The sequence below is a fragment of the Tiliqua scincoides genome, chromosome 8, assembly GCF_035046505.1.
Source record: "Tiliqua scincoides isolate rTilSci1 chromosome 8, rTilSci1.hap2, whole genome shotgun sequence".
Classification (NCBI taxonomy): Eukaryota; Metazoa; Chordata; class Lepidosauria; order Squamata; family Scincidae; genus Tiliqua; species Tiliqua scincoides.
In genome coordinates, this window is record NC_089828.1 from 47,894,743 (window position 1) to 47,916,990 (window position 22,248).

The 22,248-nt window shown below is 47.5% G+C and overlaps 1 protein-coding gene across 2 annotated transcripts; it reads left to right on the forward strand.

Annotated features, from left to right (window-relative positions):
• Positions 1–2,013: 2,013 nt before the first annotated feature.
• INPP5K (inositol polyphosphate-5-phosphatase K) lies at positions 2,014–21,441 on the forward strand. Of its 2 annotated transcripts, XM_066635155.1 has the most exons (13): positions 2,014–2,155; positions 4,949–5,056; positions 6,488–6,596; positions 7,939–8,055; positions 9,300–9,475; positions 11,137–11,248; positions 12,422–12,531; positions 12,816–12,842; positions 14,692–14,887; positions 15,799–15,936; positions 17,298–17,381; positions 17,484–17,588; positions 19,441–21,441. In XM_066635155.1, the coding sequence occupies exons 1-13, from the start codon at positions 2,121–2,123 to the stop codon at positions 19,537–19,539; spliced, it is 1,416 nt and encodes a 471-aa protein (XP_066491252.1). In that variant the 5' UTR covers positions 2,014–2,120; the 3' UTR covers positions 19,540–21,441. The 2 variants fall into 2 exon arrangements, with proteins under 2 accessions (XP_066491252.1, XP_066491253.1); XM_066635156.1 differs by lacking the exon at positions 12,816–12,842.
• Positions 21,442–22,248: the final 807 nt, after the last annotated feature.

Genomic DNA, 22,248 nt, shown 5'->3' on the forward strand with positions numbered 1-22,248 from the left:
AAATGGAGATTTGGGGAGGTTCTGCAACAGAACCACCATCACCCCTGAACTTTGAACAGTTGCAGGCCAAAGTAGAAATGCAGGAGGGGCAGCTTTGACCACTCTAGTGAGGGGGGGGTCAAACTCCTCCTAGCCTGCAGCAGTCCATAGACCTAGTAAAAGCTGTGAAACCCTATTTGCTTCTCAAGGGAAAGAAGCAGGGAGGCCTGACCAGTTCCCTTTGGCTTGCCTTCAGGGCTGACACTGTACATGAGTTAGTTGCCTCATGTGACTGATTGGTGAGGGTACTTTCTGCCTGCCTCTTGGCTTTGAAAAGATGTGCTCTAGGGTCTGTTTCTAAAACCTTAGGGTCATGACTTGGATGGTGGGAAGGGCATTTCTGTGATTAAAATTGGTCCTTACCTTTCTACCTATGGCAGCCCCTTAGAAAACAATGGGGACAGCCTGTCTGCAGAGTTAATTAAAATGGTGCAGTTTTGTTGCTATTCATATAGCCGAGGGCTCTTCAAACTACAGCCTGGGGGTCACACCTGGCCCCTCACAAGATTTTTATCTGGCTTGCAATGACTTAAAATTTTAATGCTAATTTTTTTGGCTAACGTTTGACATTTTTACTCATATCATTTCTCAGTTTAAGCTTGGCGTTTTTTCTTAACTGTCACATTTTTGTTCCAAATTGTATCATGCCGATTACAAAAGAGACCCAAGTAAATCTTATTCATTTAAATTTCATTCTTTTATAAAACTGGTCTTTTCTTTTTCTTTTTTGCCTTTTTGGCCTACGAAATGTGTAAAATATACTATTTGGCACTCTATTGAAAAGTTGGGAGACCCCTGGTATAACCCCATCAATGTACATGGAAGGAAAAGATCCTGGCCCCAAACAGTTTATAATCTAGATCAGTGTTTCTCAATGTTTGTCCTCCATGTACCACTTCACATGGTCCACCTATTTGAAGTACCACTGGAAGCAACTGGCAATGACAAAATCACCAATTACTTCTGGGTTGGAAGGCCAGATGCAATGCAACAAACACATAGTAAGAGGCTCAGGGTGGATGGGAGGGCTTTTTTGAGAGCAGAAAAGCATGCTTTGGAGCTCTGCCCACCCAGTTGATTCTCCTACCACTGTTGTATCTCATTCCTGGTCTTGCTGCCAGGCAGCAGGGTCCCATGGGTACCACCAGACACCACCTCAAGTACCACTGGTGGTACCTGTATCACTGGTTGAGAAACATTGATCTAGATCAGTGTTCTTCAGCCTGTGGGTTGTGATCCCAATGAGGTAATGAAGCCTCGCTTTGTGGGCTACGTGCAAGAGAGGACTTGGATCCAGTCCAGTCATGGTACTGCCTTCTCACATTGGAGATAGAATCCTGCACAGCCTCTTCTCGCTGTCTTGCCCTGCAGCTCCTAAGACTGGCCCTGCTTAGGCTGCTACCTTACAGGGTTGTTGTGAAGACACAAGAGGTAGGGGGAAGTAGGGCAGGGGTGGGTGGCGGTGGGGGCAGGGTGGGATTGTGGGTAGGTCTCCGCATACCTCAGTTTGTTTATTGGGGTTTCGACACGAAAAAAGTTGAAGGCCACAAAGCTGGAGACAGATACACAAGAGGGTGAGAGATGTGAAGGGCGCCTCTGAGCATGCAAAGAGTGCGGTGGTCACAACTGGTCTGGAGACTGACACAAGAGAAGGTGAGGGGTGCCTCTGAGCATGCGAAGAGTGTGTGGTGCTTCTCTGCCTGCCCTGAGGTCCCTGCCACCCACCCACGTCCGTGCAGCGCAGAATCGCACGCCTCCAACCCAGCCAAGGCATCACATGACCAACCCGGAAGACGCTCTGGCCTCTTCCTCTCGATGGAACGCGCTCAGGGCCTGTCTAGCCCCCAGACCCGAAACTCGTCTGCGCGTTGTTTGCACCACGTGACCCGAAAACGGCTTCTGTTCGCCGCAGCCACTCAGAAGCCGCTGTGCCCGCCCCCTCCGCCTCCTCATTGGCTCGTGCCTGTCACGTGACACGAGCGAGCCCGGCGTAGGAGCGACCCTGTGGTTTAGTGCTTGTTTTGAACCCTCTTCGGCCTTCTCTGGCCGGCGGCAGCGGGTCTGAGGCGCGCGCAGAGGCGATGGAGCCGCGAGGCGGGCCGGAAGAGCGCCTCAGGTGAGGGGAGGGCGCGGCGGGGGTCTGCGCATGCGTGCAGGTACTGGAGGGGCTGTGACGTCATGGAGCTTCCTTCCTACTCACCCATTGGTCTGCTCTGGGAAGTGGCAAGGAGAAGCAGCAGTGAAGGGTGCCTCTGAGCATGTGAAGAGTGCCATGTCCCCTGGTCTTTGCATCCTGTTTAGGCCAACCCAGTATAGTTTCCTGGGACTGCTAGGCCTCTGAGTATGTGAGAAGTGCAGTGTCCCCTGCCCTTTGCATCCATTTTGGACCAGCCCAGTATAGTGTCCTGGGACTCCTAAGCCTCTGAGCATGTGAAGAGTGCAACGTCCCCTGCTCTTTGCATCCTTTTTGGGCCAGCCCAGTATAGTGTCCTGGGACTCCTAGGCCTCTGACACTAAATTATGCAGGGGATAGATAGAGTGCCTAGGGGGATGTTCTTTCCCCTCTCACACTGCACCAGAACCAGGGGACAGCCGCTATAGTTGAGTGTCAGGAGAGTCCGGACAAACAAAAGAAAACATTTCTTTACCCAGTGTGTAATTAGCCTGTGGGACTACTTGCCACTGGATGCAGTGATGGCGTCTGGCTTGAATGCCTTTAAAAGGGGAGTGGACAAATTTCTGGAGGTGAAGTGCATCACAAGTTACAAACCATGATGGGTATGTGCAACCTCCTGGTTTTAGAAGTAGGCTACCTCAGGATGCAGGTCTCTTGTTGTCTTGTGCAAGGGATGGCTGAGGCATCTGGTGGGCCCCTTTGAGATACAGGAAGCTGGACTAGCTGGGCCTTTGGCCTGATCCAGCGGGGCTCTTCTGATGTTCTTACAGTGGAGGAAATTGACCCAGGTGAGGCTTTCAGTTTTCATGCTGGTGTGTTCAATCCCAGTTAAATTTCTGCTTGTCACTCTGCTTTTAAAAGCATAGGCCCTGTCAGAAATAAAGTTGGCAAGCCTCCAGCCTAGGCCTCCCAGCTCTACCTCTTCCTGTGCCTGCTGCTAGTGTTCTCTTGCTCCTGCAGGACTGCTGCCCACCCGTCCCCCTTCTCTGAGAGCCTGCTGAGATTTGCAGATCCCATGACCAGCTTCAGTCCACAGCAAGCCTTTGCCTCTTACCACACAAAGCCCTTAGCATTCCCCTTAGCTCATTAGTCAAGAGGCATTTTAATCGCCCACCAGAAAGCTCTAAAGCTGCTTTTTGGCCCAAAACACAGGAAGGAAGGGATGTTGATCAACAACAGTGTTGTCCTGGATTGAAAAAGGAGGGGAAGCTGTTATCTACCCTCTGCCCCTTCTCCAAAGCCTAGCTAATCCCCCTTGCCTCATGTAGCTGCCCCCCCAGGTGTGCGGCCATCATTTGGGAGCAGGTGGTCGGCATGCGGATGCTAACCTACACTTGGCTCAAATCAGAGCTTCCTGCAATGGTGGAAGCTTTTGGGATTGGATGTTTGACAGGTTCCAGCTTTGTTAGTAACAGGAAGGGTTGTGAAGAACTAGGCTGAGAGTATAACATTTATTGGCTGACCAAAATGGATATCAGAATATCTGTTTGTAGACTTTCCTAGACCCTTTTTCCTCTTCTTTAAATGAATGCTGGAAGTATTCCATCTCCAGAAAGCACTGTGTCCTTTTCAAGAAAGAAGTAAGGGATCTGGTCACCCTTTTAAACTTGGTGGGAAACTGCTCTCGTAGCACATCTCTCATAACTTGGTCTCTTAGGGTGTAATCCTAACCCCTTATGTCAGTGCTTTCCAGCACTGGCATAGTGGTGTCAATGGAGCATGCGCTGCATTCTGCAGTTGGGTGTCACGGAGGCCTCCTCAAAGTAAGGGAATGTTTGTTCCCTTATCTCAGAGCTGCATTGCCCTTATGTCAGTGCTCGAAAGCACTGACATAAGGGGATAGGATTGAGCCCTTAGACGTGTTGATGGAGAGCTCTGAAGGCACTCTTGGATCACATTGTCGGATTTGGTACTTGGCTGCCTCTCTGAGACCATGTGCAGAGCTACATGGAGGGCACCCAGAAAATCAGAGATTATGCATCTGCGATGTGATGGTAAAAGCATGTGATTGGCCTCAATTAATAGTAGATGTTCTTTAAACCTCCAGGCCTTAGCAGAATTAAGTCTTTGAGAATGGCAGGCTTGAGTGTGTGAAGCAAGTGGAAGGCTTGTGAGAAGCAAGGAAGGGTGCCTCTTTTCTACTCTAAATTTCCTTTCCATTTGGCTGAGATGCATGTTAGGAAAAATGCTTAATTTCAAACCAGTCACAGGTTGTGCAAGAGCCTTGCAGAAGTGTTGCTGAGAACCTTTCTAATGCTGGGCTCCACAAGTGGGGAATGTGGCTCTTCTGGGGGCTACATGGAGTCTTTAGAGCCCACAGACGCACTTCAGGACTTGCCATCCGTCTCTTTGTTCGACTTGGAGAATACGCCCCATTTTCGTAACCGCTCCGCCAGTGTTGGCAGCACTGGGTCCAGCGGGCGATTTCAGCTGCGGCAGCGGGTGGCACAGCTCATGGCTTGCGTGGAGGATGTCAGTTCAGATGATGAGATTCACGAGGAGGTCTCCCGCACGATAGACGAGGCGTTTCTGATCTGTGGGAAGAAGCAGAAGGAGAAGCTACAAGAGATCAGGTTCCCTTCCTCAACTGACTGTCTTCTGCACATCTCTAGTGTTATGGGCAGGCTTGCAGTTAGCTTAGGGGTGGTGGTGTCACAGAGTGTCCCAAAGAATTGAAGCTGCATGTCAAAGAGTGACCAGTTCTGTTGATTTTTCTTTTTGTGTGTTTTGAAGGTTGCACTTGGTCACCTGGAATGTGGGCACAGCTTCTCCACCGCCTGAGGTCATGAGTTTACTTCAGCTCAACTCTCAAGACCAGGTGATGGACATGTATGTTATTGGGTAAGTATTTGGGTGCTTCTGTTCCTGCCAACTCAATAGGTATCTGTTGGTTTGCTTGGTGAGAATTGTGGGGGTACTTATCATGATAATGCTGCCTGCAGAAACATTAGAAGGCTGGAGACTGTTGTCCACTAGATTCATGAACGCTGATTTTTGGGCTGTGTTGCAAAATTTTTGTTCCCTACCCACAGTGCTGGCAAAAAGTTATGGAGAGCCCTGAACCCAAGTTGAGTCCTCCTTTCCTGTGATTGTGGCCCCAGCTCCTTGCTTAACACAGCCTTGTCTAAATGGTCAGAGACCTTTGTGAGAAGTTTTGTGCTAGCATCTTTTAAAGCCAACAGTGTAGGCACATTACATTGCGCTGTCTTTTTAGAAAGATGACACCTGCCAACATAGCTTCCATAAACCACTCTGGGCTGCCACTGCTACCCAGCCTCCCAGGCAACCCCCAGCTGAAGTGGCATTCTGGACACCTTCATCTGTGAATGGGCTTCTTTCAGAGGCTTCCTTATCATCACATTGAAAGAAGCCCATTTATGGCTGGAGAAGGTACCTGGAGCAAGACAATGTCTGAGTGAGTCACTTGGCCTAGTCACTTGCTCTGTGGAGTCTGCATTCTCCATCCACTAATGGAAACTTTCCTCAGAGGCTGTTGTGTCATCACATGAGGGCGGGGAAGCTCGTATTCACATATGGGGAGGGTGGGAGAGAGCAGCAATGGAGTGAGTCACTCAGCCACTGGCTCCACACAAATGGGCCTCATGGTGTGTCTGTGGACTTATTGGTGGCTGTCAGCTACATGCTGTAGCCTGTGGGGCCCACCCCTGCCCCATATTTTAGAAAGCCACGCTACCACCCTGGTGGAACTGGTATGTGAGCTGACATGCCTGGGGCATGAGTGAAGTGGCTCCTTCAGAAGAGAGGGGCTGCTGTTCATGATTATGTGGACTACGATTTGTGATTTTAGAATAGACAGCCCTCCATGAGATACAGCACAATCTAACATTGAGCCACAGACTCTCTTGCCCCCACTCCTTGCAGAGTTAGGCCCCCTTGTGGTGCTATCAAATTTGTCCCCTTTGTCATCTTGGGTGTTTTAGTTTTCCAACCTTTTTGCCAAGCGAAACACTGCCCGTCGCTAGTGTCTGCACCTCCCAGTGAAAGAATACCAAATAGTTATCTGCTGAGAGAGAGATGATATCTCCTGATGTCTTTATGTAGCTTCATAACGCTGGTAGCAACTTCCAGAGGAGTACCCCGTCAGTCTTGTAGCAGCAAAAATAACAGAGTCTTGTGATGCCTTGAAGACCAACTAATTTTTCATAACACAGACTTATGTAGGCTTCTGTCTGGCTTCATCTAATAATCCTGGCTTCCTTTTGTAAAAAAAAAAAATGCCCAGGAATATTTAGATAACCTTGGAGTGTTCAGTTTACAGGAGGTGAACTCCAAGATTATGAATTTCCTGTCCGACATGGCTTTTGATGACCCCTGGAGTATTTTCTTCATGACAGTTCTTTCTCCTCTGGGCTACGTCAAGGTAAACAACTGACCTTTCCCTCAATAGTTCAAGCTTGCCTCTTGTATTGTTGAAACATACAACCTCCTGACTTGATTATTCTGGTGGCTAGATTGTCTGTTGCTGAGTAACTTGTCTCTGTGCAGGCTTTGGGCCCAGCAAAATATAGATTCTGGCCCTTCTCTCTGCTGATTGATGGTTGCAGTCTCTCTGATCTGCTATAAGTTCCTTCTAGATGATTTCTTCTGTACAATGAGGATAACACATGGGGAGCCATTCTCAGTGACTTTCAGAGGCCCAGGTTTACAGGTCTAGGATTTTAGCAATGCCCTAATCTGGTTTTGTTACAAGAGAACTTGCTGTTAGATCATGACCTGTTCCAAGCACTTACCACGGAAGTGAGTCAAAATTTAATATGCCGATAATTCCCTGTTTCTTCTCTTGTGCCTGATCAAACATGATTATTGCTCCATTTTTATCCCACTCTTTCCCCTGTAAACTGAGGGTGGTGTACATGAATGAGATTAGCTTTTTCACCTTTTCCTCACAACAACCTTGTGGGGCAGGTTCCACTAAGAGAGAATGACTGGCCCAAGTTACACAATGATTTTCATGGCCCTAGCAGATTTGAACCCATGTCTCTCCAGTCCAAGCCTAGCAAACTCAGGGCTTTTCAGTGTTTGTTGCTGCGGCTGCTGCAGCAAGTGCCACCAGAAGCAGCAGCTGCCCAACAGGAGTGGAGGGCTTGGTCTGCAGAGGTGGCTTTGCTCTGCTCTCTCATTCCCTAAGCTGTGCCTCTTTTGAAAGGCTAGGCAGCTGTACAGCCCCATCTTGCCACAATTGGCCTCCCCTTCTCAGCCATTTCCAATTCCAGTGGGGTTGAGCCAGGCAGTACCATGTGGTCACCATGGCAGTGCGGCCAAATACCACCTGCCTTCTGTGAAGTATCACCAGGTGAAAAACACTGCTCTAACCACTGTCGCCCTGACAGTGTAGCTGTCCTTCCTCCAGCCTGTTTACTGTGGAGCTTTGGCCTTGTGTAAATCAGAAATATTCCCATTCCTTCTTTGTCAGGGCTGCAGAGTTGTACAGGGAAGTGTTCGCAATATTGCTTGAGTTCCATTGAGCTTGTTGAAATTCCTTCAAGAACAGAGGGAGCAGAGGGCTTCTTTAGGCCTCCATTTAAATGGTGTCTGCAAAATTGTCTCCCTTTGGACCCAGAGCAGAGTTTGTGGCCTATGATCCAGGCCTCGAACAGCAAACCTCACCTTTTTTCTCAGAGCAGGATTTGAAACCTTGCGGCAAAGCATATGCAGGGTTTTGCCCAGAGTGCCCCTTACACGTTATCTCTTCCTCTTTGCAGGTCTCGTCCATCCGAATGCAGGGACTGCTACTCCTGATCTTTGCGAAGCGTGTTCATGTCCCCTTCATACGGGACATAAAAAGCCAGTTCACGCGCACTGGCCTCTACGGATATTGGGTGAGCTGCTCGGTTGTTTCCTGGGGATTGTGAATGATTGTCAAAACCCTTGACCTGGGTGTCTACTTTTCATCTGTGATGTTTACATTGGCTACCTACGTGTACACTTTCCAGGAAAAAAAAAAGTACAGAAGTCGGCATCTCCCCCCCCCCCCCCAAATAAATAAATTAGAAGTCTTTTGGTCTAAAGTTACACATTTGGGAATTCCACAGAAATGCACCTGTGTGACAGTGCAGGTTTACATGTCGAGCTCACATAGCAACGTTTGACAGCTGTGCAATTCTGTTTGCTTCTCAGGAGAATGAGGCAGAGAGGCCTGTCCAGCTCCCTTTGGTTTGCCTTCAGGGCTGACCCATACATCAGGTGGTTGCCTTAGGTGACAAATTGGTGGGGGCACTTTCTGCCTGCCTCCTGGATATGAAAAGAAATAGAGCAACACAGCAAAAGAAGAAAAATGGAAGAGCGGAGTGGGTTAATGTCATACTCTAGCCCTCCACTGTCTGTCTGTCTTTTGTGCTTTCTCTCCCCCTTTCCAAATTCAGGGAGTGGGAGCAGGTGCTGGGTAAGGAGGTGGCATTTGATGGAGCAAAATGCCACACAGGGTGGAATGATGCTATTTGGTCTGTTGCCTCAAGTGCTGGGGGCTTCTAGGCTGGCCCTGGCTGCCATCTCGGAAGGCTGGCAATTTGGTTTCCATGATAGATAATTGCCCAAAATTCAATCATCTTCTAAAATGACGATTTGCAACCAGTGTGCTGTGGCACGTAGGTGTGCCACCAAGCGTCCACAAGTGTGCCATGGAAATTTGGAGCACAATAGGTGGAAATCATGGAAAAACACTTCTGGATTCTGCGGCTCTGAGACAATTCGTTAGTACGACAATTGTCCTAGAAACAGAGCTGCAGATCCCAGAAGAGACTCCCGGAAGCGATATCCCAAGAGGTGGACCATGGAGGTCAGTAGGCCATAAGAAGAAAAAGGCTGAAAGTTGCTCTTTGAAACTGTGGAAGTGGTATATTTTCCTGTTTTGATAATATTTCCAGACCGCTTCCTGTCCTATCCAAAATGTTTTCCGAAACTTTGCCTTGGCTTTGTGAGTCTGACCAATACTTATAAATGGTAGGAGTAGCCTCTGTAACATAATTGGAAATAAGAGGGTCATTCTTTGGACACTTTCCAGCGCTGCTCTTGTGTGAACAGGGGTCCTGAACTGTTGATAACTTGGACTTCTGATGTCTTGCAGGGAAACAAGGGGGGTGTTGCCATACGCATGTCCCTCTACGGACACACAGTCTGCTTCTTGAATTGTCATTTACCAGCCCACATGGAGAACCTAGAACAACGGCTGGATGATTTTGAGCGCATTCTGGAGATGCAGGAGTTTGAAGGCGAGGCGATCCCCAGCATCCTGGATCACGAGTGAGCCACAATTTCCTTGCAACAAGGATTGGGAGAAGAGGGTGTAGCTTGAGCTTAAAGGCATCTGCTGTCTTCATGGCCATCTTACTCATTCAGGTTGCTTGGAGCCTTAGTGACAGCTGCGAGTCTCAGAATGACCGAAAAGACAGAAAACGCTACTTCTGGTCTCTGGAGGGAAATCTTATATGGAATTAAAAACATCATTTCTGGTCTCCCTCTGGAAACAGGAAGTAGCATTTTTTTACCATTCTGAGGCCCGCAGCAGCTGCAGGAGGTCACGTGCAGCCTCTGCGGGCCTCAGAAAGCCTCTGGAGCTCCGGAAAGCCTCCAGAGCTGGGCTCGCCTCTGGTGGGTGGGGGGTGGATGTCCCTGGTTATCCACGGTTTTACTTAACCGTGGGGCCATGGATACCAGGGCATGTCTAAAATTTCTAAATGGGACATTTCTCTGAAGCACCTTGTCATTTTTGGGACAGAAGGGTGCATCCTCATATCCAAATAGAGAGCCTTAGTTTGCTGCTATTTATGAAAGCTATCTGTGGACAGGCTGAGTAACTCTCCAGACCCCTTTTCTTGGCATACTATGTTCTGTGTTGGATGATGCTTCCTAGTGAGGAGCTTTGGTTTTCCAGAGTTCCGAGTGGGACCTGCACTTTTGCACCTTCCCAACCCTCATGTCCATTTGGTCCAAGCAGGCCAATTTCCTCTCCCAGCTGTCATTCTCCACCCTCATTTTATTTTCTTTCCAATAGACAGCATTCTGTGGATCTGGGATGGGGAGGAAGGCACTGAATGAGCTACGTCTGCAACAGGCTGTTTTGGGTTATTGTTTTTTCCCCTTAATTTTAATTTACAAAAATATCTACTTCTGCATATCTAGGGAGCCTTTCAGGTATGTAGAAACTGTGTCTGATCCCATTTTGTATACAAACTGACAGACACTCAAGCACCGGAGTCTGTTATTAGTGTGTAAATGGACAAGAGACATCCTGGGTCACACTGTTAGGCTGCGGGGAGTGTTGGAGTCTTTAGCATTGAATAGCAACCTGTATATTAGGGGTTGGTTCAAGTGCTTTCTAATTCTCATGTTGACACTGAAAGTCCTCTCTCTTTCCCTCTCCCTCCCGCTGCTGAGAGATTCCAGGGGAGGAAGCAAGCATTCCATGGGATAGTGATGCCTGTCTAGGAATTTCTCCCTTTAACCCATAGACTCTCCAGGAAGACTCTCCAGATCATTTTGAGAGTTTGTTTTTCCCCTCTGGTGGTATTTCCAAAACTGTGAACTTCTGGACTCCAGTGAGCACTCAGAAACCTTTGTCAACTTTGTGGCTGCTCTAAGTTTCTGAGCAGTCAGAAACCTTTGTCAACTTTGTGGATGCTCTAAGTTTGGCTACCAAGCTATCCGAATAGGGCTGGGGCCTTCATGAATTGGGTGAGTGATTGACTCCACCGTGAGAGAGTTCCCCCTAAAACAGGCAATATGTTTCTGAAAGAACTACCCGTTAAACACAGCAAGGTTGCAGACTAGGAAATAGTGACTTTGTGCAATAAGAGTATAAAGGGCTTTAGAGTAGCACCTTTGGTGTCCGAATTTCACTTAAATTTGTAATTCTGTCCTGCCTGTTTTTATTTTTCAATAATTCTGTCCTTCCTTCCTCCAAGCATTCTCTTCTGGTTTGGGGATTTAAACTTCCGGATCGAAGACTTTGGTCTGCATTTCATCCGGGAGTCCATAAATAATAGTCGGTTGAGTCTCCTATGGGAAAAGGACCAGGTACTGCCTCTAAGTTCTCCTTGATTTTAGGCTTGTTCCAAGTATGTCCCACTGTGTCCTCCTGCTGTCACCTGCCTTCTTGTGGCTTCCCCTACCAGGAGATGTTTCTCTGTTCATTTGAGGAGCTGCACATGACCACAATCATTTTGTGAATTGTTGTGTTTTGGACTCTGCCTTGCTATTGAGCTGTTATATGTTTCACAGTTGACCCCAAAAATTCCTCCTTGGAAGATGGCCACCTTGATTACATTTGAGTGGTTCTCCAGGTAAAAACACCAGTATGATGTTGTCATGTTTGACCAGGGCCCAGGAGTCCCAGTTTCTAACCCTCTTCGAAACCACTGTGCTCACTGTGTGAGCCTTGATTGGTCTCTGTCTCTTAACCTAACCTACCTAACGAGATTGTTGTGATGATAACTTGGGCTGGATGAGAACTGTTGTGTAGTAGTTAAGAGACTGACGTCCCAAACCTATCAAACACTGGTGCAGCGGGCCCACACTGTATCCAGCACTGGATTCATGCAGGCAGGAGGTCTTCTCGGAGTAAGGGAACTTTTGTCCATTTACCCTGTGTTGAGCCCCAGCCTCTGCATTGGGGCTACTTGGATTCGCACCAGCTAAATTACTTGTGCAGAACTGAGTAGCCTCACGTAGGGCTTTCAAGCCCAGGATGGGAGTTAGGTTGCAGCAGAGGCCTGCTCTACTCTCCCCAACCCCCACCAGGGCCTGAACTGCCCCCTTCCCCACCCTTCCCCCACTCCAAAACACCCTCTCCCCACCTCCAGAATGACCTCTCCCTGCCATCCCATCCCGTGGTGTAGCACTTATGTGCCCCAGTGACTGACTAGTGAGATGTGATGCCCACAGGATGGTGCAAGCCATTCAGCTGGCGCCACTTACTCCAGGGTACTGAAAAGTACTCTGTGGCACCCAGCACTGGGGCTGCAGCTACCTTAGGATTGGGCTGTGAAATGGGCTTCTGTTGTTTCAGTCGTGCTTCTACCATGAACTCACCAGGTGACCTTAGGCAAGCCACTTTCTCTCGACCTCAGTCTTCCTCACCTGCAGTGTGGAGATAACTAATATAACATATTAGGTTGTTGCAAGAATTGCATCAAGATAATGCATATGAAGCACTCTATGTATTCAGAAGGCTTTTCTTTCTTTCTTCAGTTAAACATGGCCAAGAAGACGGAAGCTTTTCTTCAAGAATTCATAGAGGGGCCCTTGAAGTTCAAACCCACTTACAAGTTTGACCTCTACTCAAACGAGTATGACACCAGGTAAATGCTGTGGGGAGCAGGAGTGCCATTTTGGATGGAATGCCCCATTGGTCTGGCCTTTGTCACTGTATTGGTGAAGCTAAAGTAGTAGGGGACAGGCTTTCATGTCCCTCAAGAAGCAAGCAGGTGAGCCTGGTGGGGACAAGGGGAACAGCACCCCTTGGCTCTGTGTAAGCAAGGTCATTGCTAGCATCTTGGCTTGGTCCCCAAAGAAACCACCCCTTCCCTTTGGATTTGGGATGACATGCTGGGATTTCTGCACTAATGTATGTTTGTATTTCCAGGGGGCAGAAGTCGCTGTTTTGGTTTAAGTAAGGAGACCTTGATGTGTTACTTTTGAAAATAATTGGAATTTTAGACTAGTAGATTCTCTTTCTATAGGTCGAATTTCAAACTGTTGCTACTGCTCTTTGCTACTAAAGGTTCATCCTAACCTACTAACTGGCATGAAAGCCCAGAGCCACTCACATCTGTGTGCAATGGAGAGCGTCGCCCACTGCAATGAATGTCATCCAAGTTTAACAGTCTTTGCAGGTGAACTGTGTTTCTTGAAGACTGTGAGGTTGCAATCAGGGCCAGCCCAAGACCTCCCAAGACCTGAGGTGTACTGAATGCCAACCACTCTCCAGCCCTTTCCCACTCTATTCCCATCTTCATTTTCTGCTCCTAGGAAGAATGGTGGAGTAGAGGGTGATTGACTGGAGTCAACACTGTAACCTGCTGTAGCATTTTAGTGCTACTTGGGAAGCAGCTCGAGATGCTGCTTTGGTGTGGCAGAGAAGCCATGGTGAAGAATCAGACAACAGACAGGTTTCAGAGAGGCGCAGAACGGCTGGAAGCAGGATCAGGAATGAGAAGTCCGTCTTGCCCCGCCTCTTGCCAGCTTTATTTATACTTTAAACATGTTGCAATCCTTTGCAATACTAAAAAGGTTATTGTCGGTGAAAGATTTTACTAGGAGCTTCTACTAGGCTCTGACCACAACATTCCTTTGACTAAGATAAGGGCTACATCTTCATAACATCTTCAAGGCTAGCTCTTTCTATAACCTTCTACTATTTTCCAGAGCACTGGCTTTTCAACACTCAACATATCAACAAAGCGTGTGCGCAGTCGCAGGTGTGCCTGCCAGATTGCCAAATATGCAAAGACATCTCAAAGCTCAAAGTGCCTGTACATCGCTGCAACCTGCCACTCTCTTCTCTTCTTCTCCACATTTTCTATTCTGATCTCTTCTTTCTTTTCCAGTCCAGGGAGGAGGTTGGGTGGTAGCCTCCTCCTCTAATCTGCCACATCCATCAACTTCATGCACTGACTGGCCCTTGTTGCACCCTCGCATCTCCAGTCACACTCTTGAAAGTGAAGTTCTGGCAAAGGAGACCTTCTGGACCACATGTCTGTCTCTCTCTGCTGGCTGTTCTCTTGTCAGCCTAGCTTACCTTTCTTGTAGACCAGACAGCTTTCAAGAGGTCCATTAGGTAACCTGATTGTGGTGATGAATGAGATAGACCCTTTTGTAACTAATCCCTTCAAATCAATCCAGCTGGGCTATCTGGTGGGGCAGAGAACGAGGCTGTTGAATCGTAAGCTGCTTAATCATTCTCTAGCAGACAGAGTTTGTTGTTGGCAAGGAAGCAGTTCTTCTAGCCCTTGTGAGCCAGGCTGCTGTAGCTTGTCTCTTTGGATGAGATGGTCTTTCATTTTGAAAGAGACGGCAGCTTCAGAAGAAACCACCCAGACACAGAGCCTGGAACAGGGTGGGGGAAAGAAGAAGGGGGCACTAAACTGAAAACTGCATTGTGGGCAAACCTCTCCCAAGCATTCACCAGTGAAGTGAGCTTTTGTGGACTGACAGCATTCACTTACCTTGTGGCCTGGTGCCAATGAAAAGTTACCTCTAGTTGCAACAACCTGACTGATACTTGATTGCTGCTACCTAACATTGTTTCTGATGTGAATCAATTTAACATCCCATCTCCCTGCCCCAAACACCTTAGTTCTAAATCTGCTGTGTAGGTACCAGATTGAACTGTAAATAAAGTCAGTTTTTCTGTGATTGTGTTCTCTCTTTAGTGGTGTGTGATGATGATCACTCGCTACTAGTGCTGGGAGAAGCTGGTCTGTTCTCGCTGCCCCCTCCCCTCTGCTTTCCTTTTGCAGTGGAAAGAAACGGAAGCCTGCATGGACGGACCGGATCCTTTGGAGAGTGAAACGTCTCTTGCGTCCCACCTCCGAGGCAGGAGAAGTGCCCGAGGAGGAGGAAGCAACCATCTCTGTGTCTCTGCACAGCTATAACAGCCATATGAGTTATGGCATCAGTGACCACAAGCCTGTGACGGGGACCTTTGAACTTGAGGTGGTGGCGGCGGCACCCTTCCCCTTTCCCCACCTAATGCTGAGAAAGTTGATTTGCCTTTTAGGACAGGGAACCTGAAGGTCAGACCTCTGGTCAGCAGTATTAAGGAAAGCACATTCTCAGCTACCAAGGTCCTGTAAATGTGATTCCCCTTTCCAAGTTCCCTAGAGAACGTTCCTGGCCGGCCAGTTTCAGCATCACTCACATATATGGATAGTTATACAAAATTTTGGCTTGGCGGCAGCCTGGCTAAGGCCTCCAGCTGAAGGGCAGCACCTTCTTCCACTTCCTTCGTTGCAGACAATGGCAGCCTAATGCAAGGGAAGCCATCCTAGGCACAAGCCCATGTGAGCAGTCCCAGAAATGGTTTCTTGGCAGTTGCCTGACAGTCCTGCCTTTCAGAGGAAACTTGTACAGTTTTACAGGTGGGCAGCATGGAACTTTCTGCCCTTCAAACAGACTTGGTCAAATGGATTTTAAAAGGCTTGACCCTGTCCATGTTTTCTGTTTTCAGTTATAATCGTTGTTTTAAGTGAGTGCTTCTGCTAACTTTAATTGTCAGTAGAGGTGTTTGAAAACAGTGTTATTTATTTTACTCAGAAGTAATCCCACTGTGCTCAGTAAGACTTGGGGTATGATCCTATCTTACTCACTGGAAACAAACACCTCTAGTAATTGAATTTGCTGATTGTGGAAAGTTTCTTGCAGACCAGGAGGCCTGTTCTTACCTTGTTGCCACCATGTTTTTCCAACAGCTGTTCTGTAGATGGCAGCAGTCAGCCAGCGACTTTTTGCCTTGAACAAATTGTTCACAGTTTGCTGGAGGAGCTTGAGCTCCAAGGGCTCCCACTGAGTGCAAATGAAGTTACTGCCTGGTCAGATTTTAATCCCTAACTCTTCCCTTCCGCTAGATGAAGCCTCTGGTGTCTGTTCCACTGGTTGTGCTGCGTCCTGTGGGTGAGTGGAGCGCAGGACAAGATGCCACTGTCAGCTACTCCACTGTTCCTGAATTTCCAAGCAGTGCCTGGGACTGGATTGCTCTCTACAAGGTAACCTTGCTGCTGCTGGGGCTGTGGGGAGGAGCTAGGAGAAGATAGTGCTCACTTGGCATGGTGTGAGTCACCAGGCTGGAATCCACCCCACTCTGAAGTTGTTAGTTGCTCCCATTAAAAAAAATTGAAGGCTAATTGAAGGGGCCACCTATAATCATAAGGTGGCCCCTTCCTAACTACAACTGTTGTAGTGAGCATTTGCTTCTTGTGATTCAGAGGCTCCCCTGGTCTGGTCTCTGTGGCAGCTGGCAGCAGAGGGTGCCAAAGTATGTGTGAGAACTCGCTCCTACCCAGAGTACCAACAGCTCAGACACTGTATCTGCAGACTGCAGATAAGCATTGGGAGGGGGAAGGCAGCAGTGGTTGGACAAGGGAGGGGCAGAAGCTCAGTAGTAGGACACCATCTTTTCTTGCAGGTTCTCCCAGGTTCTGCAGGCCGGTCTGGAGAAAACCCCTCTCTGACAGCCTGGAGAGCTGCTGCCAATCAGTATAGGCAATGTTGAGCTAGATGGCTCAAGGGTCTGACTCAGTGGGAGGCAACACTTTATGCTGATTGCATAAGATGCTTTGAAAAACATCTCCTGTTTTCTTTTTTGGGTTCCTGTGTAGTATAAAGGCATAGCATAGCTGGGTGCTATCAGGCTGCCTCAGTCTTTGCCTTGAGGAGAAAGGATCAGGCAAAGGAGCTCAAGGTGGTTTACAAGATTAAAGCATACATAAAAATAATACTTAAAAACACAGTGGCCTAAAAACAGCAGCTTAAAATATAAAAGCATTCTAGCCTGCTCCCCCAATATCCTCAGCTGTCAAAACACCCCCCACCACTCCACCCACCACCAAAAGCTGTTTGAAATAAAGACGTTTTCAAGTTAATGCTTGAAAGTTAAGTTGTTCTTAGCTTTGTTGGGGACAAAACAGGGCCCAAGAGAGGATTGGTGTGCATTAGAGTGCCAGGTGGGATGCTGCTTGCCAGAAACTAGTCTAGCGAATAGAGACTTTTAGTGCAAAGCTATATGTGTTTACTCAGAAGTCGGTTCCATTGTATTGAGTGGGGTTTACTCCTCTCCCCCAGGCGGACTGCAGTCTTGGCCAGTCTTGCTCCTTCTGCCAAACCCCTGCACACATGCAGCCCTGAGCTCCTCAGAGGATGGACTGGTTACCAAATAGGGTCATAAATATTTGTTGTGTGACCTCAGTCAAATTTAGGCCTTGGCTTATATCTCTAAAAACTGGAACCTTGTAACACACTTTGTGTGAAATGTTTCCCATTGTCTTGGCTGTCCCCTGGGCAAGCAGCTGTGGTCACTGACTTGAGAACCAGGATGCCCTGCCAGCAACTTCTTTTGTCTCCTTTGCAGATGACGTTCAGGCACCCAAATGACTATGTGATGTATGCCTGGGTGCAGGACAACGAAATTTCCTCTGGCGAGGATGCAAAGCAGGTGAGGAATAAATGGCCAGGATATGTCCACCTCCTGTGTACCAACATCTTCATTTCAGATGCTGTTGCTGAATGGCTCCTGCCTTTGCTTCCTTCTTCCCAGGTTTATCTCGGTGCTGAGGAGCTCCCTATATCAGGAGGGGAGTTTATCCTGGGTTACTACAGCCACATGATGCAGTCCATAGTCGGCCTCAGCCAGCCCTTTAAGGTAGGTGTTTTGAACTCCTCTAGTTGGCAGCTGTCCCACTCGTATACACCAAGACTTCTTGTAGGTGCATATTCTGGCATCTTTTAGCCAAGTCAATCCAGATTCCACTACTAGGTTCTTTCTCCGAGGAACCAGCCCATTGTGCCTGATTCCAGAAGGGGGAGTAGCATGACGCACAAGCTTTGTGTGCAGAAGGTCCCAGATTCAATTCTCTATACCTTCAACTAAAAATAGTCTTGAGTGGTCTGAAACACTTGGAGAACCGCTACCAGTTAGAGTAGACAATACTGGGCTTAATGGAACAACGGTCTGACACAGTTGGAGGCAGCTTTGTGCGTTCAGAACCTATTTTCTTTGTAGTTTTATTTTGCAGTACGTGATGTTATAGCATGAGATTTTGGTTGCTTTGAGACATGGCTAAAGACGGGATATGAGTATATGTATAGCAATTTCCTGGTTTCCATCTTAGCATGATTTTGCTTCAGCACAGCACGGCTCCAGAAGCCTCTGTTGGAGTGAAAACCGTAAAGAGGCTTGTGGTACTTTTTTAGGACACACATACTTACAGCTTTTGCTTTTGTGGGCTATAGCCTACTACTGTGTCAAGAAACCGGTTGGTCTTTAGGGTGCCACAAGTCTCTTTGCTGTGCTTGCCACAACAGGTTGACCTGGCCTCTCCATTTTGGTGGCAGATCCAGACTGGATTTTTGTAGGGGTTTAAAATTCCCGTTGAGTCTGTAAAATAATGCCTCCAGTGCATCAGTGCCTTTTGCATGGTTTTATCCTACGCTGGGTTTTAATACTCCCTGTTTTATTTGATGTTTTATTTGATGTGTTTGGAAGGCTGAAACGTTATTGCCTGCTTTTATATGCATATTGTTGTATGTGCTTTTTATATTGTAATGACCAATGGTTATATAATAAATTTCTTCATCACCCTTGCTTTATATTCCTGCTTCTGCCCTAGGAGTGCTTATTATTTTGTTTAATATTTCTGTACCAGTCTTCTGGAGTATTCCATGCAAAGTAATATGAAGACACGGGATATAAGCAGTAATAAAAAGGAAACCGTCAAAAGGCAGCAGCATTAAAAAAAAAAAATCCCAACTTTAATAAGATGCAAAACATCAGAGATAAAATGCACTAAAATTCAATTAAAAACTGAATGCAATGGAAATGTTTTCAAGGCCTGCTTGGTAGCAGCTAATATGGGAGTCTGACAGATTGGCTCTGGCAAAGAGTTGCATAACTGTTGTGTCACAACAGAAAAGATGATAGTCCCCATTGCCTGTACTTGTGTGGATGGTAGACCAGTACACAGATGCTTGAACAGGGCTTGAGATGATGATTTAGGGCAGGGACCTCCAAACTCTGGCCCATGGCCCGTGTCTAATCTGCCAGAATGTTAATTCCAGGTGCCGCACAGTGCTGGCAAAGCCTTACCATTCCAGTGTGCAGCAACCTGTTTTCGTGCTGTGTGATCACAGAGCCTTGCATCAGGAAGCCACTTCCCTAGGAAATTGGGGCACAGAGCTGTCTGGGGTGTTGGAGCTGTCTTCGGAAACAGCTCTCCAGTGTGAGGCTTGGTGAGGCTCTGTGATCATGTGGCCGAAAATGGGTTGCTGCATGCCAGAACAATAAGGCTTTTCCACCGCCGTGCTATGCCTGGAATGAATATTCCAGTGGCCTGCAGGCCAGAGTTTGGAGGTCCCCGATTTAGGATCTGGGTGGTAGAATCGCCCTGCTGCATGTGTTGCTATCAGAGACAGTTTTGCAGGCCACTTACATCAGCATGTTTTTAAAAGCCTGTGAATTAGTGTCAACTTCTCTAAAGCCATTTCCTTCTCTTCAGGTTGAGCCAAACAGAACAGTGACCAAGAAGGACCTGCTATGGGACGGAGTCGATGGGACAGAAAAGTTTTGCAGCACAGAGCTGTTGAATGACTTCTGAAATGCTTGAGTTCCCCTACAGTGAGGGGCTATGAGGGCATTCTCCTCCTCCTTTCCTCTGCCTTGCTAATAGGAGGATCAGGATATGCACAGAGCCACACGAGTTAGAGCCGTTCAGAACATCGTTGGTTAGGAAATAGAAATATTTCAATTGCTGTCACAAGAGGTTACTCTTGTCCTGGGCTGTGCTGGATCAAGGCGGGGTCTGCCTTCAGCAGCTGGGGAATCTGGCCTAATCCTAGAAGACCATTGGCACCCTGTCCAGTGACTTAACCAGGGCAGAAGGAGGTGTTCACTCAAAACACCTGCTGCTTCTCCCTTCTCTCTAGGGCATATTTTAGGAACTTGGCAGTTTATTGCAGTGTAGTCAACTTTGTGTTTCTTTTTGAATTAGTTTTGGAACTGGGTTTCTTATTTTCATGAGGTGTGCTTAGCATATGCTTGGAAACTGACATACATTTTATAGGGGAAGAGAACTCTATCGTGATGTTTTGCTTGGTTAGAGATCTAACCAATCTTCAGAGAGCAGAAGGACCCAGGAGGGAGGTAGCTGCTCACTTGCCCAGCACTTCCTTTGTAGCTTCTTACCTCTTCTGCTCCCTGCCCCATCCAGCTGTCCTTTTAATATTTTCTAGGATTACAGTTCTTGATATGCTGCACATAAATTTGCATTAGATTCTAGTACCTGGTGCTGGTTATGCCACCAGGCAGCCTTCCCGAGTGTTCTGCAGGAAGCAATTGAGTGAGCTCTCCAGAAAGCTGTAGAATAATAAGAGCGCTGTAGCAACTGTCTTGTGCCAATCCTGATCTGGACATTTGCATCTTTGCCAACTTCCCGTCTTGGGACATGGATCTAACCATCTAAGACCTCCCTGAAGGGCAGCTTGTGGAACTGAGCTGGTTACTTTTGTTCACAGGTTGCTGTTCCACACAGCGATGGCACTGAAACCCCCTGTCAGTGTGGGCAGTCCAGCCATTGCCGTCCCTGCAGATACAGTGCCCATAAAATGAGCCAGACAGCCTCCTTCACGTATGCATGCAGATTATCTGAACCCAGCCGCCGAGACCATTTTTATCAGCATCCCAAACTGAAACAGGATACAACTTCTGAAGGACTATATCCCACTTTGCTTCAGAAGTTATTGAGTGTGGTGGGAGGGGAAAAACAGCATGAATGTATACCGGATAGGGGCATGTGAATATGAGCTGCTTCTAGAGAGGAGGAGTGGGGGGAGTTCTGGACTATAATGACTAGTGTAATCTTATAGAGCGCAGCCTTTCAAATGGAGGCCAGACAAATGGAGTGCATCCATTGTTCTAGTATACAAGCACTTTCACATCTCATCTCCATGTCCCTGTTGCTTTGCATAACCCACTTTTCTTGTGCCTTTTGCATAAGGCAAAAGGCAATTGCTCAGATCTGTCCCACCCAATCTAGTGCTTCTGTAAAGGCAGGATTGTTGTTGTTTTGAGGCAGGACAAGTGTAGACATAGGAGATATTTAAAGCAAGTATAGATTTTTACATGGTTGGTGAACAGTGGTGATCAGATTAGCTGCCTAAGGGACTTAAGGTTGCATGGATCCGCTCGCACTTTAAATGGCTGTAGACTGACAGGATTTTTATGTAAAGTGACTCAAGGGAAGGAAGTCAGCCTGGCTCCAACCCAACTTCTGTCTTCCTCTGTATCATGTGAAGGCCACCTGGCATGGGACTGTCTCTTGTTTGCCCAAGCCTTGGCACTGTAGCTGGTTCTGGATACTTGGGAGCAAATTGTGTCAAACTGGAGTATATTGTTGCACTTGGGAAAGCAGCTTTGTTACATGCTTGTAGAGTCCCTTTGTTGGAGGTTTTTATGTCTTGCAATAAACACCGGACTGCCTGGCGCTGTCTCCCACAAAGAATGTTTGCATCGTGCTCAGTGCCTGGTCTTTTGTAGCTTCTCTGTGACATTTCATTTCCTCCATGGGGCTTGCTCTGTGGGAATCTCCCATCCATCCAAAGTTTTCTTCTTTGCTTGGCTGCACCCACCAGCCTATGAGAAATTTTAAGACGAGCCTTAATTCCATCTGTAATAGTTTGGAGTGTATGCAAGGAATTCATTCCAGAATTGTTGGGAAGTACTTCTCATCACACTCTGTCAACACAGAACAAGAATGCTGTGGGCCTGCTGCAGGAGATGTACTCCCTATTCATTGGAACAAATATCAAAGGGGCCCCTATTGCAGCAACTGCAGCAACAACAGCAAAGGGTATTTTGGAACCAGGGCCAGCCCAAGACCTCCCAGCACCTGAGGTGTGATGCCAAATGCTCTCTCCTTACCTGGGCATGCCTGCCTCCACTCACTCCTGCTTCCTGCTGGGTTACAAAAGCAAGAGGGGAACCTGGTGGGAGAAAGAGCGTGGGGATGCTCTAGCCCCCACCGAACTCCGCTTGTCCATACCGCCTCTCCCACTCCATTCCCCTGTTGGAGAGAGATGATCTTGCCATGGTTATCCATTCTTTGATAACATCCGAGTTAGATTATTTTGACGTGTTGCATGTGGGGCTGCCTATAAAACCTGGAACATCCAAAATAAGATAGTACTTTTTATTAGGAATACCAAAAATATCACAAAATAATGAGCAAGCTTTCAGGTTCTCCAGAACTTTTCAGATATGCAGATCAAAAAAGTGGTGAGGGGAAGATGCACAGGCATGATGAACAATA

Coding starts and splice junctions, on each gene's coding strand:
- INPP5K (XM_066635155.1), top strand. CDS start 2,121: ATGGAGCCGCGAGGCGGGCCGGAAGAGCGCCTCAG. Junction 12,532..12,815: donor TCAAACGAGTATGACACCAG/GTAAATGCTGTG, acceptor TTGTATTTCCAG/GGGGCAGAAGTCGCTGTTTT. Junction 17,382..17,483: donor CTGGCGAGGATGCAAAGCAG/GTGAGGAATAAA, acceptor CCTTCTTCCCAG/GTTTATCTCGGTGCTGAGGA.